The sequence below is a fragment of the Penicillium daleae genome, assembly GCF_028827525.1.
Source record: "Penicillium daleae strain IBT 16125 chromosome Unknown utg000001l_segment0_segment0, whole genome shotgun sequence".
Classification (NCBI taxonomy): domain Eukaryota; kingdom Fungi; phylum Ascomycota; class Eurotiomycetes; order Eurotiales; family Aspergillaceae; genus Penicillium; species Penicillium daleae.
In genome coordinates, this window is record NW_026623149.1 from 776,803 (window position 1) to 793,243 (window position 16,441).

Genomic DNA, 16,441 nt, shown 5'->3' on the forward strand with positions numbered 1-16,441 from the left:
ATCAAGCAACAAAGCACATATGGACTTGGTCCGATATGCAGCAAAATCCCTCTCCAAGCTCATACAAGACAAAACATCCCCAACACAAGATCTGTAAGAAATAGAATCATATTTCCCGAAGATTGGATATCGATGAACAGCCACGAAGACGCATCTTTCTAACAACGGCCGAGGCAAAAGAAAACAAAGAAACCCAAAATGCCCAACTCTATGCCTGCACAATCTTCTCCGGCACCTCAGGCTTCACATCAGTTGTCGCCTTGATAAGATCCTCGACGACCTTGTCGCCCTGTTTCTTGCCGGCAGCCTCGATCTCCTTGATCTTCTCCACGGCCTCCTTGTCCGCATCTTCCTCAGCCTTCTTGAATCCACTCGAGTGCTGGAAATGACAGAATAGTCAGTGGAATTGCTCCTTCACGCAATATCGCAATGTGATTTGCATCTCCGGGCGGGCGATCTCACCTCGGCCTCGAACTTCTTATATTCTTCCTCCTTCTGGTTGCGGTACTCTTCAATTTCCTTCTGAGCCTCAGCCTTGGCGTCCCTTATCCGCTTAGTGCGATCTGTAATGAAGAATTCGGTCAGGCTGCAAGCGCACGTTATCGGAGAGTCTCAATCTCGTACATTCTCGGGCTGTAAATGATCGAGCATGTCAGTATGCAATCCGGACCTGCAACGGGGGAATAAAGTGGAGACAACCCACCTTGCTGCACAATCTTTTGAGCCTCTCTCTCGGCCTGAAAACATGATTAGCACGCTGTATCAGCAACCGGCGCCTCGGAAGCACATACATCGAGGAGGGTCTGAATGCCCGCGGAGTTCTGAGCTGACTAGATCAACGACAGCAATCAGCATGGTCAACTCAACACAAGCAATTCTGGCATCCTATCTCACCATATTTGCCCACAAACCCCTCTAAATATCCAATCAAAAAGAGGTGACAAGGAAACGATAGTAAGGCGGGCGACGAGGATGCGGAGCTTGGAGCTTCGATCAGCCACGCATGACCCCCCAAGGCGGTGGGGAAGAGTACTGCCATCCACCTCCGCCTTGTGATAGCGCGATACTCCGCCGCGCATTTTTGGCTGATCGAAGGTCCAGGCTCGCCTCAGCATTCATTAGGAACTTATTTCTAGGCCCGCATTGCGCATATCTGTGTTTTTGCACTAGTCTCTCACTTTGTCATGTCTCGCGCATCGAAGCTGACCCTGGCCGCTACGGGCCTGGGCACGGCAGGCATCGTCTACTTTGTCCACTGGGCTCAAGAGAACGATAGGGCGGTATGTACTCGAACTGTTTTCTTGTATGGAGATATACTAATAGTTTATTCTGTGATACAGGCCATGCACAGGGGCGTGGAACGGGATATGGAGAAGCAACGAATTCGTCAAGAGCGACAGGCCGAGTTCGAGATGCAAAAACGCCTTGAGCAGGAATACCTCAAGCTCCAGACTGTTCACAGCACGACCGACGGCACGGATACAGCTGGTCAGAGTACGGGCGCAGGGTCATGACAAGGAGCTAGGGGGTTATGGGTGGACGAATTGCTATGGCCTTTGATCCAGCGATCCCGGTCTGGAATGCACATGGCGTGTCTCTGCATGGCTACGAATATGAGACATTGTTCCGACGACTGAACTTTACCGGGAGACATCGATGGGGAGCACGCAATTCGTGGAGGCACACGATGTGTAATATCATCTGAGTACTGTGTACGATATATCCTGTTGTATATTATTGATCATGAAAGCCGTTGTTTTGTGTATATTAGAGAAAAATCTAGACTCCAATTGGTTGGGAAAAGAAGCTATCTGATACATGTGTTTCTGCAATCATATCAGCTGATCTGTACTTCATCCCTAGCAGTCAATAGTCAAACCGATCTCCCGTCGTTGCTGGTTGTTGAGGTGGAGCAACATCGGGCTCTCAAATCACAATACTACCTTTATTTTCGGCTTCTCAAAAACGATCTCTTAATAATGAAAAGATAAGATCTTGACATCGTGTTCCAATATGTTAGATCGAGCACGACTACAGAGAGTGTAGTACCACGTGAATACTATGTTACCTCCTTTAGAATTACGCAATCAGACCTTACACAGATTGTTAGGTAGTATCGTAGATTTCTCTTACGTTTATCTATCAATGTTTTTTCTTCAGGAATATATTGGAGTTACTCTTCTATAGCTAATCTGAAGAATCCTAGGTGGTCGCACGCTAAAATCCAGACTCACAAACTTGGTGGGATATACAAAAGATAAAAGGGCCATTTACTAAACTCTCTAGATGCAGGTCCTACAACAATACTACTTTTGATTTGATCTATGGCGGTTAATTGACCACAATCGAGTTGCGCCTGTCGTACAGTTTGATAGAAGAATATCAAATCGGGCCGATGCACCCAACACAGGCCGGCTATTATCGGAGGCCGGCTGAATTCCGGCCTCTGGACGCTAGGAAAGTCTAAATCGCCGTTATCGGCAAATCAAATCGCGGGATCTGGGCCTCCAGCCTTAGCACCGGGTGGAATATAGAGGTACAAGTACGGCCAGCTTGGAGAGAAATACCCCATATTGACCTTATTTCGAGATGTTTGTGGCGAATTAGTAATTCAGAAGCACCTATAGGATCGATTCATACATGGTTCATCTTATATTCTAGCGCCGACCCCGCGAAAGAAGTGCTTGGGTGGCTCCTCAGGCATCGCTGGAACGGGCTTAGCGTGTTCCCGTGACCATTTACTGCCCTCCTTCGCTGGGCGTTTGTATAGAGCATCTGGATAGACAAGAGGAAGGCCAAATATCATATTTCAGCGTGGGAACGTGGTATATGTGTCCCTAAACTATCTCCATGATGATCAGACCCCTTAAACTCAGTTCAACCTGCGATGTCACCGGATCCACGCGAAGTTGCGTTCTCTTTCGTAATGGTGGACTTGAGGCCGGAATTGATACCGGCCTCTGAGTATTATAAGAATCGCCTCCTTTCCCGCCCAAAACCCCCTTCTTTCTGTTCTTCTTTCCATCTTCTAAGAAACCTGAACTTTTCTCTCTACCTTTTTAGCCCATTTTCTTTGGTTCCTTGGTACCTGACTTGGTCGTTTGGCCCCTGGGACTTAGGCTTAATTCCCCTTTCACATATCAAACCTTCCTATACTAAGGCTCTTTTTGCCCTTCACCCTTGACCCATCACAACTCATTATTATCATGACTCGGACTCAAGTTCCTTTCCCTTCCCCTGCTACCCTGAAGCGGTTCCCCCATATCCATGATGACCCTTCTACCCTGTCTCATGCCCTAGACCCCTTCACTATCACCACTTCCACTGGCTTCCTGCCCTACCAGACTGCTCCCTCGGAGCTGCCCGAGGCCTTCAAGGCTCTTGCCTCCTTGGTCGAGCGTCTTCCTGTTGTCAAGCTTGATGGCACCCCTGGTCTGCTGGCCACCTATGAGTTGGGCCCGGCTACTGAGGCCGAGCTGACTGACCTGACTGATGAGGTTGAGAAGCTGAAGCTTCCCAATGGAGAGTGGGATCGCTTCACCATTGCGGCTGTCTTCCGTGACTACACCTTCCTGGCCTCGTCTTACCTTCTCGAGCCTTGCTGGGAGAACTGGTGTAAGAATCCTGACCAGGGCTATGGTCTTGGCCGTGACCTTTTGCCCAAGTCCGTTGCTCGCCCTATGTATCGTTGTGCACAGATGTAAGTCATATGTCACCCTTTCTTGATAACCCCTCTGCGTGTTCAACCCTTTATCACTTCTCTGTTCAATGTCCAGTCTGTCAGTCTATTGTCGCTGCAGATGTCTCACCTCGTTGGATTATCAAACAATATATGCTAACCCTGATCTAGCTTGGACTTGCCTCCCTTCATGTCCTATGCTGCCTCTTATGCTCTCTTCAACTATACCCTTGCCGACCACTCCAAGGGTCTAGAGGAGTATTCCAACCTCCGTCTGATCCGCGCCTTTGAGCGTGGCCTGGATCCCAAGAGCTCCGAGGCTGGCTTCATCCTGACCCACGTCGACATGGTCAAGGAGACTGGCGCACTGATCTCTGGTGCCCTCAAGGTCATTGATACCCTTGAGCAGCATGGTCCTCGTCCCGACATCAACGATGGCTTCCGTGAGATCTTGAAGGCCATGGAGAAGATTGAAGCGTCCATGGAAGGTATGTTCCAATTCCCTTACATCAAGACTGGCGCAATATCTATCAAGTTGAACTATACTAACGTCTCAATAGACATGTGGGGTAACTCTAAGCCAGCCGAGTACCTCTCCTTCCGCGTCTTCATCTTCGGCATCACCAACCAATCCATGTTCCCCAACGGCGTAATCTACGACGGCGTCGAAGACAACAAGCCCCTCAACTTCCGCGGCGAGAGTGGCGCCAACGACAGCATCGTAAGCCCACCCCTTCTCTCTCTTCCTCTCCCTTCAATCCCACCAAACACCACTAATCAACCTCTCTTACCACACAGATCCCCCTCCTCGACCATCTCTGCCAAATCCCCATGCCCTCAACCCCCCTCACCAAGATCCTCCACGAATTCCGCGCCTACCGCCCCCACCCCCCACCGCGAATTCCTCACCTACGTTCGCGAAAAGGCCGAGGAAATCGGCGTGCAGGAGTACTCCATCCAGGACTCCGAGACAGCAGTCCTCTTCCTCCGGACTCTGAATCACGTTCGCAGCTTCCGCTGGCGCCACTGGCTGTTCGCCCGCGAGTATATTATTCGCCGCACTCCTCATCCTACTGCTACCGGTGGCAGTCCCATCGTGACGGTAAGTAGGAAACACAAACCTAAAGAGAGAAAAATCCATTACGAGGCCAAGAAAAGACGCTAATGAGAATCTTTACAGTGGTTGCCCAACCAGCTCTCCGCCGTCATGGAACTGATGATCTCCATCTACGACCGCTATCTCGCACCGAAGGAGGGCGTGACCATCGTCGATGGACAGGAGGATTTGATTGCCTCGCACAGGAAGCAGGTTGAGCCTATGATGGAGCTTGTGCGTGACCAGAAGGAGAAGTTGGCTAAGGAGGTTGAGAAGTGGTGCCAGGAGCGTGGGGTTTAGAATTTTTTAGATTGCGTTTTTCTTGTTATTTGGATCTTTCTTTTCTGGACATAGAGCATTCTCCAGTCTTGCTGATGTACAGCGGGATTTTACATATTTGATCAACGAACTTCAAAATGATATCGTCAATCGTGCTCGAAAGTTTATGAATTATATCCTACAGATACCTGAGGAGACGGTTGGAAAACATATAGAACGATTTTCCAATTGAGAGCAAGTTGACCGTATTTAAAAGGTCAGCGTAAAAGCTGTAGTCACACTCGTCCAGTTCATGTAAGTGATTATTTTGTTTTCAAGTTGAGACATGGATCTAACGAAACTTGTGTCGACAATTCGCGATTTCACAGCATGTCATGTTCCAATATCCCCGTTCAAAGATTCTACCAGTATTCATAGGCCACATTTCCATCCTCTTTCACAAGCATATTTCATGTTCCAACGATTACTTTCTTTGCCCTGCATAGGGACGAAAATTAAGCTCCGTGTTACGGGCATGTTGGGCATGGTGCATGGTATTATCGCCGAGAGTGATAGCATTATCAGCGCTATACATCAAGTAATCACCTCCAACCCCCTCTCCCGCCCATAGGCGACAGCATCCGAAGAAACACCCTCACAGCCTCGAACGACCAACCGATCAAGTTTGGCACCCTCCCGAGACTCGGAGATCCGGGCATCAGCGAAAAGACGGATAGTCACGCCCGTGATTTGTGTGTAGGACAGGTTGAGCACTTTCAAGTCAAGAAGCATCGTGAAGATACGACGGGCTCCGACATCGTCCACGCCACGCATATGCGTAACGCTCAGTTCGGTCATGCTCTCTAATTCAGGGTTCGGTACCTCTGTGCTCTGAATCATATCGAAGAGATCGTAGATCTTGAGGTTGAAACATTCGTTGAGATATAGCGTTCGGATCGGGGCTTGTGCATCATTGAGAAAGACGGGGAGGGTCTGGGGCGAGATAAACCCCGTATCTATGAAGATGAGGGTGTGCAGATTCGGAAGGGTTCCGTCTCGTAGCTCTAGGTATGTTGGTCGTCTTGCTGATCCGCCTTGGACATGCAGGTGTTCAATGGTGGTTGGTAGGATGGCGCAGAGGTCCTGTTCAATTGTTTTCCCACGGAGCTCCAGCCGGCGAAGAGGGGGAAGATGACGATCTGGGCCATGGGGGAAGGTGTAAATGTTGTGGACTTCTGGATCAAAGTCAAGACGTAGTTCTTCCAAATTTGGGTACATGGGAGATTCATTGCTCTAAAGAGAAACGTTAGAACAAGATTAGGATACTGATTCATGAAGTGACCTACTTTCGTTAGGTCCGGCACAGATAGCGCGGGCATATGCTGTGCTGTTGGTTGAGGTACATTCTGCCTCGAAGCTAGTGTGATGCTTTTCAAATTTGGAAGATATTTGGGCCATTGACCAGAATTGTATAAATCCATATTTGAGCTCTTCACATTCCAGAGCGCAATGCGCTCAAGTTTAGGCAAGTCTGCCAGCAGCCTGCCAAAATAATCATGAGAGATGGGCAAGTCTGCTGAAAGAACAAGGCTCTTGAGTTTCTTGCTGCCTTTGAATTTCTGGTAGAAGTCCTTGCAGTCGTGAGATACCCATAGCTCGAGATGTTCAAGGCGAGGACAGCGACTGAGAAATTCTAATGTTTTGGGCGTTGAAGCCGTAGATAGGTTTTTGATGGTGGCATGGGTAAGCATTGCCTTGGAACGGCGAATGTAAGATCTGACTGCTGTCCATGGGACTTTTCCACGGGCTCCGGTAAGGTCGATGTGCATCCATAGGTTGGTCATAGAGCCGAAGAATCGCTCCCAGTCTTTGCAGACACGTAGAATTCCTCTATATGTTCGTGTTAGAACACGGGATGAAATAGTGATAAGCCACGGAGCATCTTGAGACTTACACAATCTGCTTGAAGGAAAGCTGCTGAACGACCAGCATCGCAACCTCCAGCGGCAGCATAGTAAAGGGGTCATGTCGATTCAAGAGCATACGATCCTCTAATTTCTTATGTAATTGCTCCAGCATCTAGAAGGGTAGTTATCAGTATACTGAGACCAACATTGTTCTTTTTGGTGACAAACCCCTCGTCGTGGATGCTCACTGGGGAGCATCTTCAAGCCATAGGCATAGATCTCCTGAGCCTTTTCTGGCTTGCCTTCGAGGAGAAGAACCTTGCCACATCGCATGTATCCCTAACAACTGGTGAGAAGGTGAGACGGAGCTGGATGGACAGTACACACGTACTCGTTCATCATCCTTGGCCGTTTTGATCATTTGCTTTGCATCACGACGAGCCAAGTCATACTGCTCTAGCTTGCAATACGTAGCACATCGATTATCCAGAATGCCAATAGTATCCACATTGGGTTGCCTCAATGCCTATAATTCGCGATTATTAGCATGGTCTGCCATTTTGGGTTAGAGTGAAAATGGAGCTACCTCTCCAAAGGCCTCAATCGCGCCCTTAAAGTCCCCCTTTTGATAAAGTTTCTGTCCCCTTTGCTGCGAGGCCGACACTTGGGCGCGCATAACTCCTGAACACACCGTTTGACTCGGCACACGAGTCCAAATATCGACGGAGTAACGAGAAAACGCCGTTTCGAAAGCGCGTTTGTGGTGATCGGCACGTGCCTTGTGGGGTCCTGCTCTGGTACTTGCATTGTTTGTCCTTCTGCCCCGCCGAAGTGGCCCATGTTTACTTTCTTCCGCATTGGATCATCGCTAGCTCTACGCAATAGCAACGGCCCGACATGGAGGCACAAAATCTACAGGCCGCGTCGACTTATGTTAATAATCTCCTGCTGGCTCGGGGTCTGTTGAAGAGTGGCCAGGCGATTGATTTCGCTACTCCCGACAGCCATGAGGGAGGCACTGATGCCATGATGGCGCGGGTTATCAACCTGGTCAATGATCTGGTTTTGAGGAGAGACGTAAGTCGCTGCTTACTAGTCTATATCGCGTCCAATCTGACAGACTTATAGCGAGAGGCCGAACATCGTGAAAGCTTAGCGACAACGATTCGAGTGTTGCGCGCCAGCGAGTCAGAGCAGACACTGGAAATTGTATGTGCATCAACACCGAGACAGGAACAAGCATGCTCATGACACTTTTCTGTCCAGGGGAAATTAAAAACAAAGGCATCAGAGCTAACTCGATCGCTCGCTTTGGCTGAAGCCTCGGAGCGTGCGCTCAAGTCGAATGTGTCGAGCGCCGAAGCCACGATTCGTGGACTCAAGGAACAAGTGCAACGCATGAAGACCACAGTCCAGCAAGTGCGGGCGCAATGCGCCAACGATATTCGCAAACGCGATCTGGAAATGCAGAAACTAAAGTCACACCTGGCCGAGCGGCAACGAGGGAAACGTGAGGGATTGAGTGTTACTACAATCAACATCAACCCTGCTGCAAAGGGGTCGCAGTTGCGGGCAAGTGGTGGAGAACGCGTCAACGATTCGGGATACAGCTTACAACAGGAGACGACCGAATTCTTGACGGAGCTATGCCAGAACCTCAGCGACGAGAACGACACCCTGATTGAGCTTGCGCGAAACACCTTGGCGACACTGAAGGAACTACAAGGCTTGCCGGAAATAGAGGACCGGGATGGTGATGATGACATCGCTGGAATGACTGCCAGTGTTGGACCACAGAAGATGGCTTCTGCCGTCACTTCACTCCCTACATCGTGCGAGGAGCTGTCTATACGTATGGACGCCGTTCTGGACCACCTGCGAACATTATTGACCAACCCTTCATTCGTTCCGCTGGAAGAGGTTGAGATCCGAGACGAGGAGATTGGACGACTGCGTGAAGGCTGGGAGAAGATGGAGAACCGCTGGAAGCAAGCAGTCACCATGATGGATGGGTGGCAGCGACGGGTGGCAGACGGCGGCGACTCGGTGCGAGTGGAAGAGCTCAAGCGTGGCATGACTCTGGATCTGAGCTTCACGACTACCGAGGATACTAGCATGCAAAGCCGGTTAGAGACCAGCAACATCTCACCAATTCTAGAGGACCAGCAAGAGGAAGACGCGCAAGGAGAGATGATTGAGACCGAAGATCAGGATCAAGAGCCTGAGACATCGAACCCACCGGCGACTCGGTCCAAGATCCGCAAAGTGCCCGAGCGGTCCGATCGAGCCTTGCGAGAGCGCAGCGACAATGCTGCGGCCAGGCCCAAGCGGCTCCGAAAGGTCTCATTCACACCTGGCCTACAAGGGTCTCCCTGTGACCCCAGCACGCAAGACGAGGAGACGTTGCAAATCAAAGCGCATAAATCAGAGGCTGTGACTCGACGGCCTTCTCGACGAAAGACCGAAACCAGCTCAACTCGTCAGGTGAGGAGGATCCACCCCTGGAAAGGAATTTAACATTCAATGCTAACACTATATCCCAGGCCAACGCCAAAGAATCCCAACTCAGCGTCTCACAAAAACTAGCCGCCCTCGAAGACGAAGCCCGGCTCGCGGAGCAGACACGCAAAGAGCGCGAATCACGAAAACGAAGCCGACCAGAAAAGACCTACAGCCGGGCTGGTAATCGGCGGCGGAGTACTCTGACGAGCGACGAGTTGGAAGATCTCATGGGCGTGCCATCGCGCTAGAAATGGAGTTGACCTGACGCGGAGTGGAATTTACTTTCCATCTAATCTACACACCTGTACATATACATTGGATGAGCGCGCATTGCACATATGGAGTCGCCGCTTTTCGCTTGCTCTTTTTGTTCGGTTATGAAAATTATCTGTGGACACAGTCATACTTCTATCTAAGAGGTAACCGGATGTAGGTTGTACCGGTTCTTCTTGGATAGGATTCTTAAGTATAGACGGAAGACGCTAGATCGGATTCGTTGGACAAGTCTGATGAGCAGGTAATATCAACCTTCTTCCCTTTTGGAAGGGTTTTCTATATCAGCTCTATCGTCATTCTTGATGGTCCAAGTATCATCACGCAGTCAATTGCTCAACTTGACGGATAAAACGATTTTGAAATTTTGTCCAGATTGCAATCTTGTGGAGGTGTACCGTACAAGTTTCATAGCGTTGAATTTCGTTATACCCAGGCGAAAACTAATGGTAGAGTTGCTTGTGCTGAGATACTAAGAGAGTTATGTAGTTGCCAAATCCACATCCGGCTGTCTCAACCTCGGCTCGTTGCTAGCTCGGTTCTCCGCAATTATTCAGATGTTATGGCCGATTTAGATCGCCCGGCCAGTTCCTTCTTCCCTGTTACTCACCTACCTATGCAATCCCTATATGGTCCGGTCCTTCCACCTCCTATCCTTCAATTCCTAGCCTGAAATACATCCTCCTCCTGACGTGCATCCCCACGTACACTCAGGATCCTCCGCACACCTCCATAGTGCAACACCTTCTCTACAAAAGCTTCACCTCCAAACCCTCAATCGCCTACACTCCCCCTCCACAATGACCACCTCAACCCCCGCAAAAACATTCACAGGCTGGGTTGCCCACGACGCCACAAACCCGCTCACCTACACAACCTTCACCCCCAAACCCTTCACCCCCACCGACATCGAAATCCGCATCACCCACTGCGGCATCTGCGGCACAGACGTACACACCCTCCGCTCCGGCTGGGGCCCAACCAACTACCCCTGCGTCGTCGGCCACGAAATCATCGGCATAGTCGAGCGCGTCGGCACCGCAGTACCCACCCTCCCCACCTCCCCAGCCTCAGCCTCCATCCGAATCGGTGACCGCGTCGGCATCGGCGCGCAGAGCGGCGCATGTCTCCGGCCAGACTGCGAGGCCTGCGCAGACGGGCAGGAGAGTTACTGCACCCGCATGACGGGCACGTATAACGGGCGGTACCCGGATAAAAGCAAGTCATACGGGGGATTTGCAGCGCGGTGGCGCGGCCCCGCGCATTTCGTGTTCAAGATCCCCGATGCACTACCGAGTGCCGAGGCAGCGCCGTTGCTGTGCGGTGGTGTGACTGTTTTCGCGCCATTGCGCAAGTACGGCGCCGGCCCTGGGAAGACCGTCGGTGTCATCGGTGTTGGTGGATTAGGCCATTTGGGCATCCTGTTTGCGAAAGCGCTTGGGGCGGAGAAGGTCGTTGCGATTTCGCGGTCCTCTAGTAAGAAGGCGGATGCGCTGGAGGGTCTCGGTGCTGATGCGTTTATCGCGACGGGGGAGGATAAGGCGTGGGCGAAGACGAATTCGCGAAGCATGGATATCTTGCTCTCGACTGTGTCTGGGCCTGGGATGCCGTTTGGTCAGTATTTGCGGTTGTTGAAGCGGGATGGGGTGTTTGTGCAGCTTGGGGCGCCGGAGGATGCGTTGCCGCCTTTGATGGCGTTTTCATTGATTCAGAAGAGTGTTAAGGTGACGGGGTCGAATATTGGGTCGCCGGAGGATATTCGGCAGATGTTGGCGTTGGCGGCGGAGAAGCGGATTTTACCGTGGATTCAGAAGAGGCCGATGGAGGATGTGAATGCGGCGTTGAAGGATATGCATGATGGGAAGGCGAGGTATCGGTATGTTTTGGAGAACGGGGAGGTGCAGGCGAAGTTGTAATTTTGATGATGTATCAAGTACATGTGTATATACTGAGATGGTTACATCGGGTTGAAGGAGTTGGGGAAGTATGTAGTTGGTTTGTACCAATGAACCAGCGAAAACCTGGCATGTCTAGGTCCACTATCCAATTGAAACGAATTCTCAAGAGAGTCTACTCTGCTGACAAGGACTATAGTGTGTTATATCCACCCAGCAGAGCTATGATTCGATCTTTACTCTTCCTTCGTAGCACAGCCATCCTCACAACCCGGCTATAACTCCTGCCACTATGAATCCACTTGCACTGCCACACTGCCAACACTAAGACTATGAATTTAGGCAACAACTGGTTTGAGCAGAAAGAAATGGGTTCAAAACACTACTTAAAAGTGCACTGTCGCTCTCCTTCACTTCTTTTTGAATTAGTACTTATTCCGTGTCCAAACTTCCTCGATAAACATGTGGATTGCAAGGATATGGCTGTTGTGGAGCACCCGCTGCCAAGGCATACCATGCCACATGCACAGACTACTGTGCAGTAGTATACTGGGGTCCCCACTGGTCTGGTCTGATTGCCAACTGGAGGGCGAGATGATCCAGAGAAGACTATCAACTTCATACTGACCCAAGATGGCTTTGCCTGTGACATCCAAATGGCGAACATATCAGATGGTAGCTACCCATCGGCCGGTGAAGCGCCCAGCCAACATGGCATCTCAAGGCCGAAGCATTAATCCGAACAGCTCAATCTCATGCACCCATCTTCAATAATATCTTCTTACCATACGGACTGTGAACCTGTGCCATTAATCAACTAACACTACAGTACAGCCTCGGACCAAAGCTACAACCAGGTATCCCCATCTTGAAACGATACATACAGTCCTGCCATCCACAACCAAACCCGAACAATATCACAACCCACTCACGCCCTGATCCCCATCAATTTACCATCAATTCGGGAGAAAAGGAAAAAAAACAACCAACATCTCCAATCCAATTCCAACCAAACCCACCCCCAAACCAAAAACGTGCACACTCACCTCCTCAAAAAAACCCTATCCCATTGGACCCTGGCCACCGTCCAGGCTGCCACTAAAAAAAAAATACAATCCACTACATCCACGGAAGCGAGTGTGGAGCCTGGGATATACTCTGCTCTGCCCTGCTCTGCTCTGCTCCAGGTCCCCACGACAAGCCTCGACGCTAGACTTGTTATGGCGAAGGGTACGAAAATTGTTTACCGGGTGCGGTGTGCACTATACGAAGAGTCCGGGCAGCGAAGCGCGTTATGGCTGTGGCTTTTAATAACACAGGCAGGAGAGGTACTGTATGTAGGGCTCAGCCGGGTGATGGGCGTATCGCCCATCTGAGACGGAGACGTTTATGAGCGGGACAGTGCTGAAACTGATGAAAATACTAATTGGAATCATATAGGGGTATTTAACTAAATCATGGTTCTGAATCACAGAAAGAAATAATCTCGATCCGACACTTTCGACTCGATACACATCTGGGCTTTTGAAAGGGCCTGCGATGCGATTCTCTACATTGTGGCAGAGGTGGCCCCAGTCGCCGTCATTTGGGCGTGATGCGGCAGTTTATTCTCTTGTTGAATTGATGTTGTGGATGGTTGATGGAAGGTGGATATGGGCTTATGGCCAGTCGATCAGACGGCTTTTCAGAATGTGGTGGGTTCAACCGGGGCAGGGCAGAAGATCTTCACCGTGGATATATCTGGTGTTATCTTCGGCTTTGCCTTGGCCAGTATGGCACTTCAGGCCGGCTTGGGCTGTCAATTATGCAATGCACTGGCGAGTTGATTCCCGCCTGAGCATGGAGACGGTCAGGTGTCAGTTGTGCTTGGTGTGGAGGAGGGATGCTCATTTGCAGATGGGGATTTGCGTCTCAGTTTTATAGTGCTGATGTTTGTGCTGATGATGACCAACAGTATTGCTCGGGTCGGACAGTGTGGGATGGTGAAGGGCGGATTCGGCGATACCCGAGCGTCGAGGATGATGTATCATTGATGATACAGAAAAGGTCATAGATCACGTTTGATCGTGGTCACAATTCTGACCACAGTCGTGACGTGCTCCAAGGTGTTGCCCCTTGCAGAATGGCGTGGGTTGCGGGTTTATGTCTGAGCCTGCAAGCTCTCGCTCTCTCTCCCCACGATTACAAAGCGCATCAACCGCGCTGTCTCCAATAACTCTCACAGAGAATCCATCTTTTCCAGATAATTCTCACCCAGAATACCAACCATCGCCCATTGAACCAACGGTCTCCACTGATCATCCAGAATCATCCACACAGCTTTGGCAACGCGCACACACCACTCATCAAAGCACCAGCGATGCTTAAGAAACTGCAACAGCACGCCAAAATGAGCCAACATGACCAGCGCCATGGGTTCACGCTCCCGAAGCAACTCCAAATACCGGGGAGGCAATTTAATAGCCCACCGACCAGCAATCACGCTGGACGTCATCCCACCATACACCCAGCTAAGCATCTCAGCTATATTATCGATAGTGGCGGTATACACCTCCGTCTCATGGGACTGGTCACGCGCACCACAGACCTCATTCGCCTCGTGCAGATTGTTGATCGTCGCCGTAGCGTCATCGGGCAGTCTCGCATGAACCTCCTCTACTTGCAGGATCGGCGCGAAGTTACTATGGCTGAGATAATCCGCCGGCGAGCGGATAACCTGCTGCACGCCGCGCGTCAAGACGAGGACCTGGTACAAGTCGTCCACGCAGGTCCATGGGTCCTGCACGTCTGGGGTATGCGGGAACCCGAAGGTATACACGACGATGATGCCGGCAAAGGCAAACATAGCCTTGGCATTGGTCTCGTTGATGTCGCCGAGCAACTCGCGGAATAAAGCGAGGGCCTGATTCTGGTGCGTGACGGCACGATTGAGATACGCCGCGCGCCGCGAGGGCTCGGGACCCGTTCGGGCGAGATGTAGCGCGGACAGCGCCAGGATGCCGTGCATTAGGAACGGGTGCGAGAGGGCCTCTTCCGGCACGGCATTGCGCCAGACTAGATCTGTGCGGTCATTGCGGGAGAGCGTGTGGTAGGTGTCATTGCACCAGTGCAGCATGAGTTCTAAATCATGCAGATTCAGCGCCGGCGTGGGCGTGTTCGCGGGTAGACCGTCGCCGCTGAGCCGGCCCAGGATGCCGAGGGAGTCGGCTGGCGGGCTACTTAGAATGGAGTCGCCGGGATGGCCGCTATCTGAACCCGATGCCCGAGATGCTTGTCTCGCCACGGCTGGTTCTTCATTGGCCCAGAGTAAGGAGCTGGACGAGCCATATTCACATTCTGAATGGCGCTTGGCGCAATTGGAGCAAGTTGGTCTGGCTTCGTCGCACTGTGAAAGAGGGGGATAATGAGGATTTGTTAGAAACTAAACAGAACTAGACAATACGCCAAAAAAAGAACCCCCATGTTTTTTTGAAGGTGTATCACGCGAGCCTCATACCTTGACTCGTCGGCGTTTGCATTCCAGACAGCCGTGGCGGGATTTGCGATGAGGTCGACGGAGCGCCATAGGGTCATGCACAACAAGCAAGCGGTCTACTCGTCGCCATGATCTGGGGAAGAGAACTCGAGGCTCTTGCGAGGGATTAAAGAAAAAAGGGAGGAGGGGAAAAAAAGGCTTGATTTTCTACTAGATACAGAAAAAGAGAAAAGAAAAGAAAAAAAAAAATTAAATTTCGACTGTCCTGGTTGATTTGGGTGATGAAGCGTAGGCAACAGGATTCATCGCGAAAAGAACGGGGTCCGCGGCGGGAGGGCAACACCTCGTATGGGAGAAAAAAAACAGTACACTCGGGAAAAGTAAAATGATCATTCCTTTCTGGTTAGCCCTTACGAAGAGAAACGAGGAAACAACCAGACTCCCAGTAACAAGAGATACAAGAGTTACCAGACTAGATACTGACTCGGTCTAGCACCAGGGGGAGGGGGGATGACGCTTATCTAAGGGCCGAACCCTGTCGATCAAACGGAGAAAAGGCTTGTCCACACCATTGTGAAACATTGTCTTGCTTCGCTTCGCCAGCACTGCCTCCCTTGGTATTGCTCCATTTTTTTGCTCTATCGGGGCTTAGGGTTGACCTTGGCCGGGCCTTAATTGTGCTGGGCATGGCTGGGCATGTTACCGCGAGGCCGTGATTGGACCCGCCCCATGCGAAGCTGACCTTGACGAGCGGGGGCTGGAGGCTGGTTCGAATGAGAAACTGGAACGATGAAAATGGACTAATCGTCTCGTGGTATCACGCAACGCACACATTACCCAGTTGTCACCGTTCTATCTTGTATGGGACAGGAGATGGAGAGTCTGGCTGGCCTCAAACACCAAGTTTACGACAGCCACACACCATACATGTTGTTCGTACGGTACGTGACATACTTCCATAAATTACTACGCTAGATCTGGCCCGACTTAAGGTTATACGGGAATATACACCATAAAGTTACCTACTAAACTACTCTAAGAGAGACCCTGAGATGCCTTAAACCTAAGTTTCTCGTAGGGCAGTAAGTTAATTATCACATCAGGTAACGTTAACGAATAGATTAAAGAACGTAAGCAAAGTATAGTCATACAATCATACAATCATACAATCCACCACCTAAACCCTCCCCATTCCCCACTCCGCCGTTCCATCACTTCGTATAAACGTGCAGGATTCCCACTCCAATGGTGTCTTGGCTCTTCTTAGGTTTCCCTCCGAGGTCCCATTTCCCCTCTCACTCTCCCCCAATTCGGCTCGCTTCCAAGTTCCCAACCCATCAGCCAGCCAGCCAGCCC

The 16,441-nt window shown here is 50.7% G+C and overlaps 7 protein-coding genes across 7 annotated transcripts; 4 read left to right on the plus strand and 3 right to left on the minus strand.

The window, feature by feature from the left end:
- Positions 1-208: 208 nt before the first annotated feature.
- N7458_000243 (uncharacterized protein) lies at positions 209-897 on the minus strand (the record flags this gene model as incomplete). The annotated part of the gene is made up of 5 exons (XM_056903637.1): positions 209-379; positions 463-563; positions 704-737; positions 792-830; positions 895-897. The coding sequence occupies 5 exons, from the start codon at positions 895-897 to the stop codon at positions 209-211; spliced, it is 348 nt and encodes a 115-aa protein (XP_056771404.1).
- Positions 898-1,184: 287 nt separating this feature from the next.
- Positions 1,185-1,514, plus strand: N7458_000244 (protein PET117; the record flags this gene model as incomplete). The annotated part of the gene is made up of 2 exons (XM_056903638.1): positions 1,185-1,280; positions 1,341-1,514. 2 exons carry the CDS (start codon positions 1,185-1,187, stop codon positions 1,512-1,514), a joined length of 270 nt encoding a protein of 89 aa, XP_056771405.1.
- A 1,692-nt stretch (positions 1,515-3,206) lies between these two features.
- On the plus strand, positions 3,207-5,075 carry N7458_000245 (indoleamine 2,3-dioxygenase family protein; the record flags this gene model as incomplete). Its single annotated transcript, XM_056903639.1, has 4 exons — positions 3,207-3,700; positions 3,851-4,167; positions 4,240-4,781; positions 4,860-5,075. The coding sequence occupies 4 exons, from the start codon at positions 3,207-3,209 to the stop codon at positions 5,073-5,075; spliced, it is 1,569 nt and encodes a 522-aa protein (XP_056771406.1).
- A 552-nt stretch (positions 5,076-5,627) lies between these two features.
- Positions 5,628-7,616, minus strand: N7458_000246 (Leucine Rich Repeat domain protein; the record flags this gene model as incomplete). Its single annotated transcript, XM_056903640.1, has 6 exons — positions 5,628-6,326; positions 6,380-6,923; positions 6,988-7,112; positions 7,169-7,279; positions 7,332-7,466; positions 7,527-7,616. 6 exons carry the CDS (start codon positions 7,614-7,616, stop codon positions 5,628-5,630), a joined length of 1,704 nt encoding a protein of 567 aa, XP_056771407.1.
- A 221-nt stretch (positions 7,617-7,837) lies between these two features.
- On the plus strand, positions 7,838-9,690 carry N7458_000247 (uncharacterized protein; the record flags this gene model as incomplete). The annotated part of the gene is made up of 4 exons (XM_056903641.1): positions 7,838-8,017; positions 8,069-8,149; positions 8,207-9,424; positions 9,484-9,690. 4 exons carry the CDS (start codon positions 7,838-7,840, stop codon positions 9,688-9,690), a joined length of 1,686 nt encoding a protein of 561 aa, XP_056771408.1.
- Positions 9,691-10,515: 825 nt separating this feature from the next.
- On the plus strand, positions 10,516-11,631 carry N7458_000248 (NAD(P)-dependent alcohol dehydrogenase; the record flags this gene model as incomplete). Its single annotated transcript, XM_056903642.1, has 1 exon — positions 10,516-11,631. The coding sequence occupies one exon, from the start codon at positions 10,516-10,518 to the stop codon at positions 11,629-11,631; it is 1,116 nt and encodes a 371-aa protein (XP_056771409.1).
- Positions 11,632-13,828: 2,197 nt separating this feature from the next.
- N7458_000249 (Zn(II)2Cys6 transcription factor domain-containing protein) lies at positions 13,829-15,175 on the minus strand (the record flags this gene model as incomplete). Its single annotated transcript, XM_056903643.1, has 2 exons — positions 13,829-14,995; positions 15,107-15,175. 2 exons carry the CDS (start codon positions 15,173-15,175, stop codon positions 13,829-13,831), a joined length of 1,236 nt encoding a protein of 411 aa, XP_056771410.1.
- Positions 15,176-16,441: the final 1,266 nt, after the last annotated feature.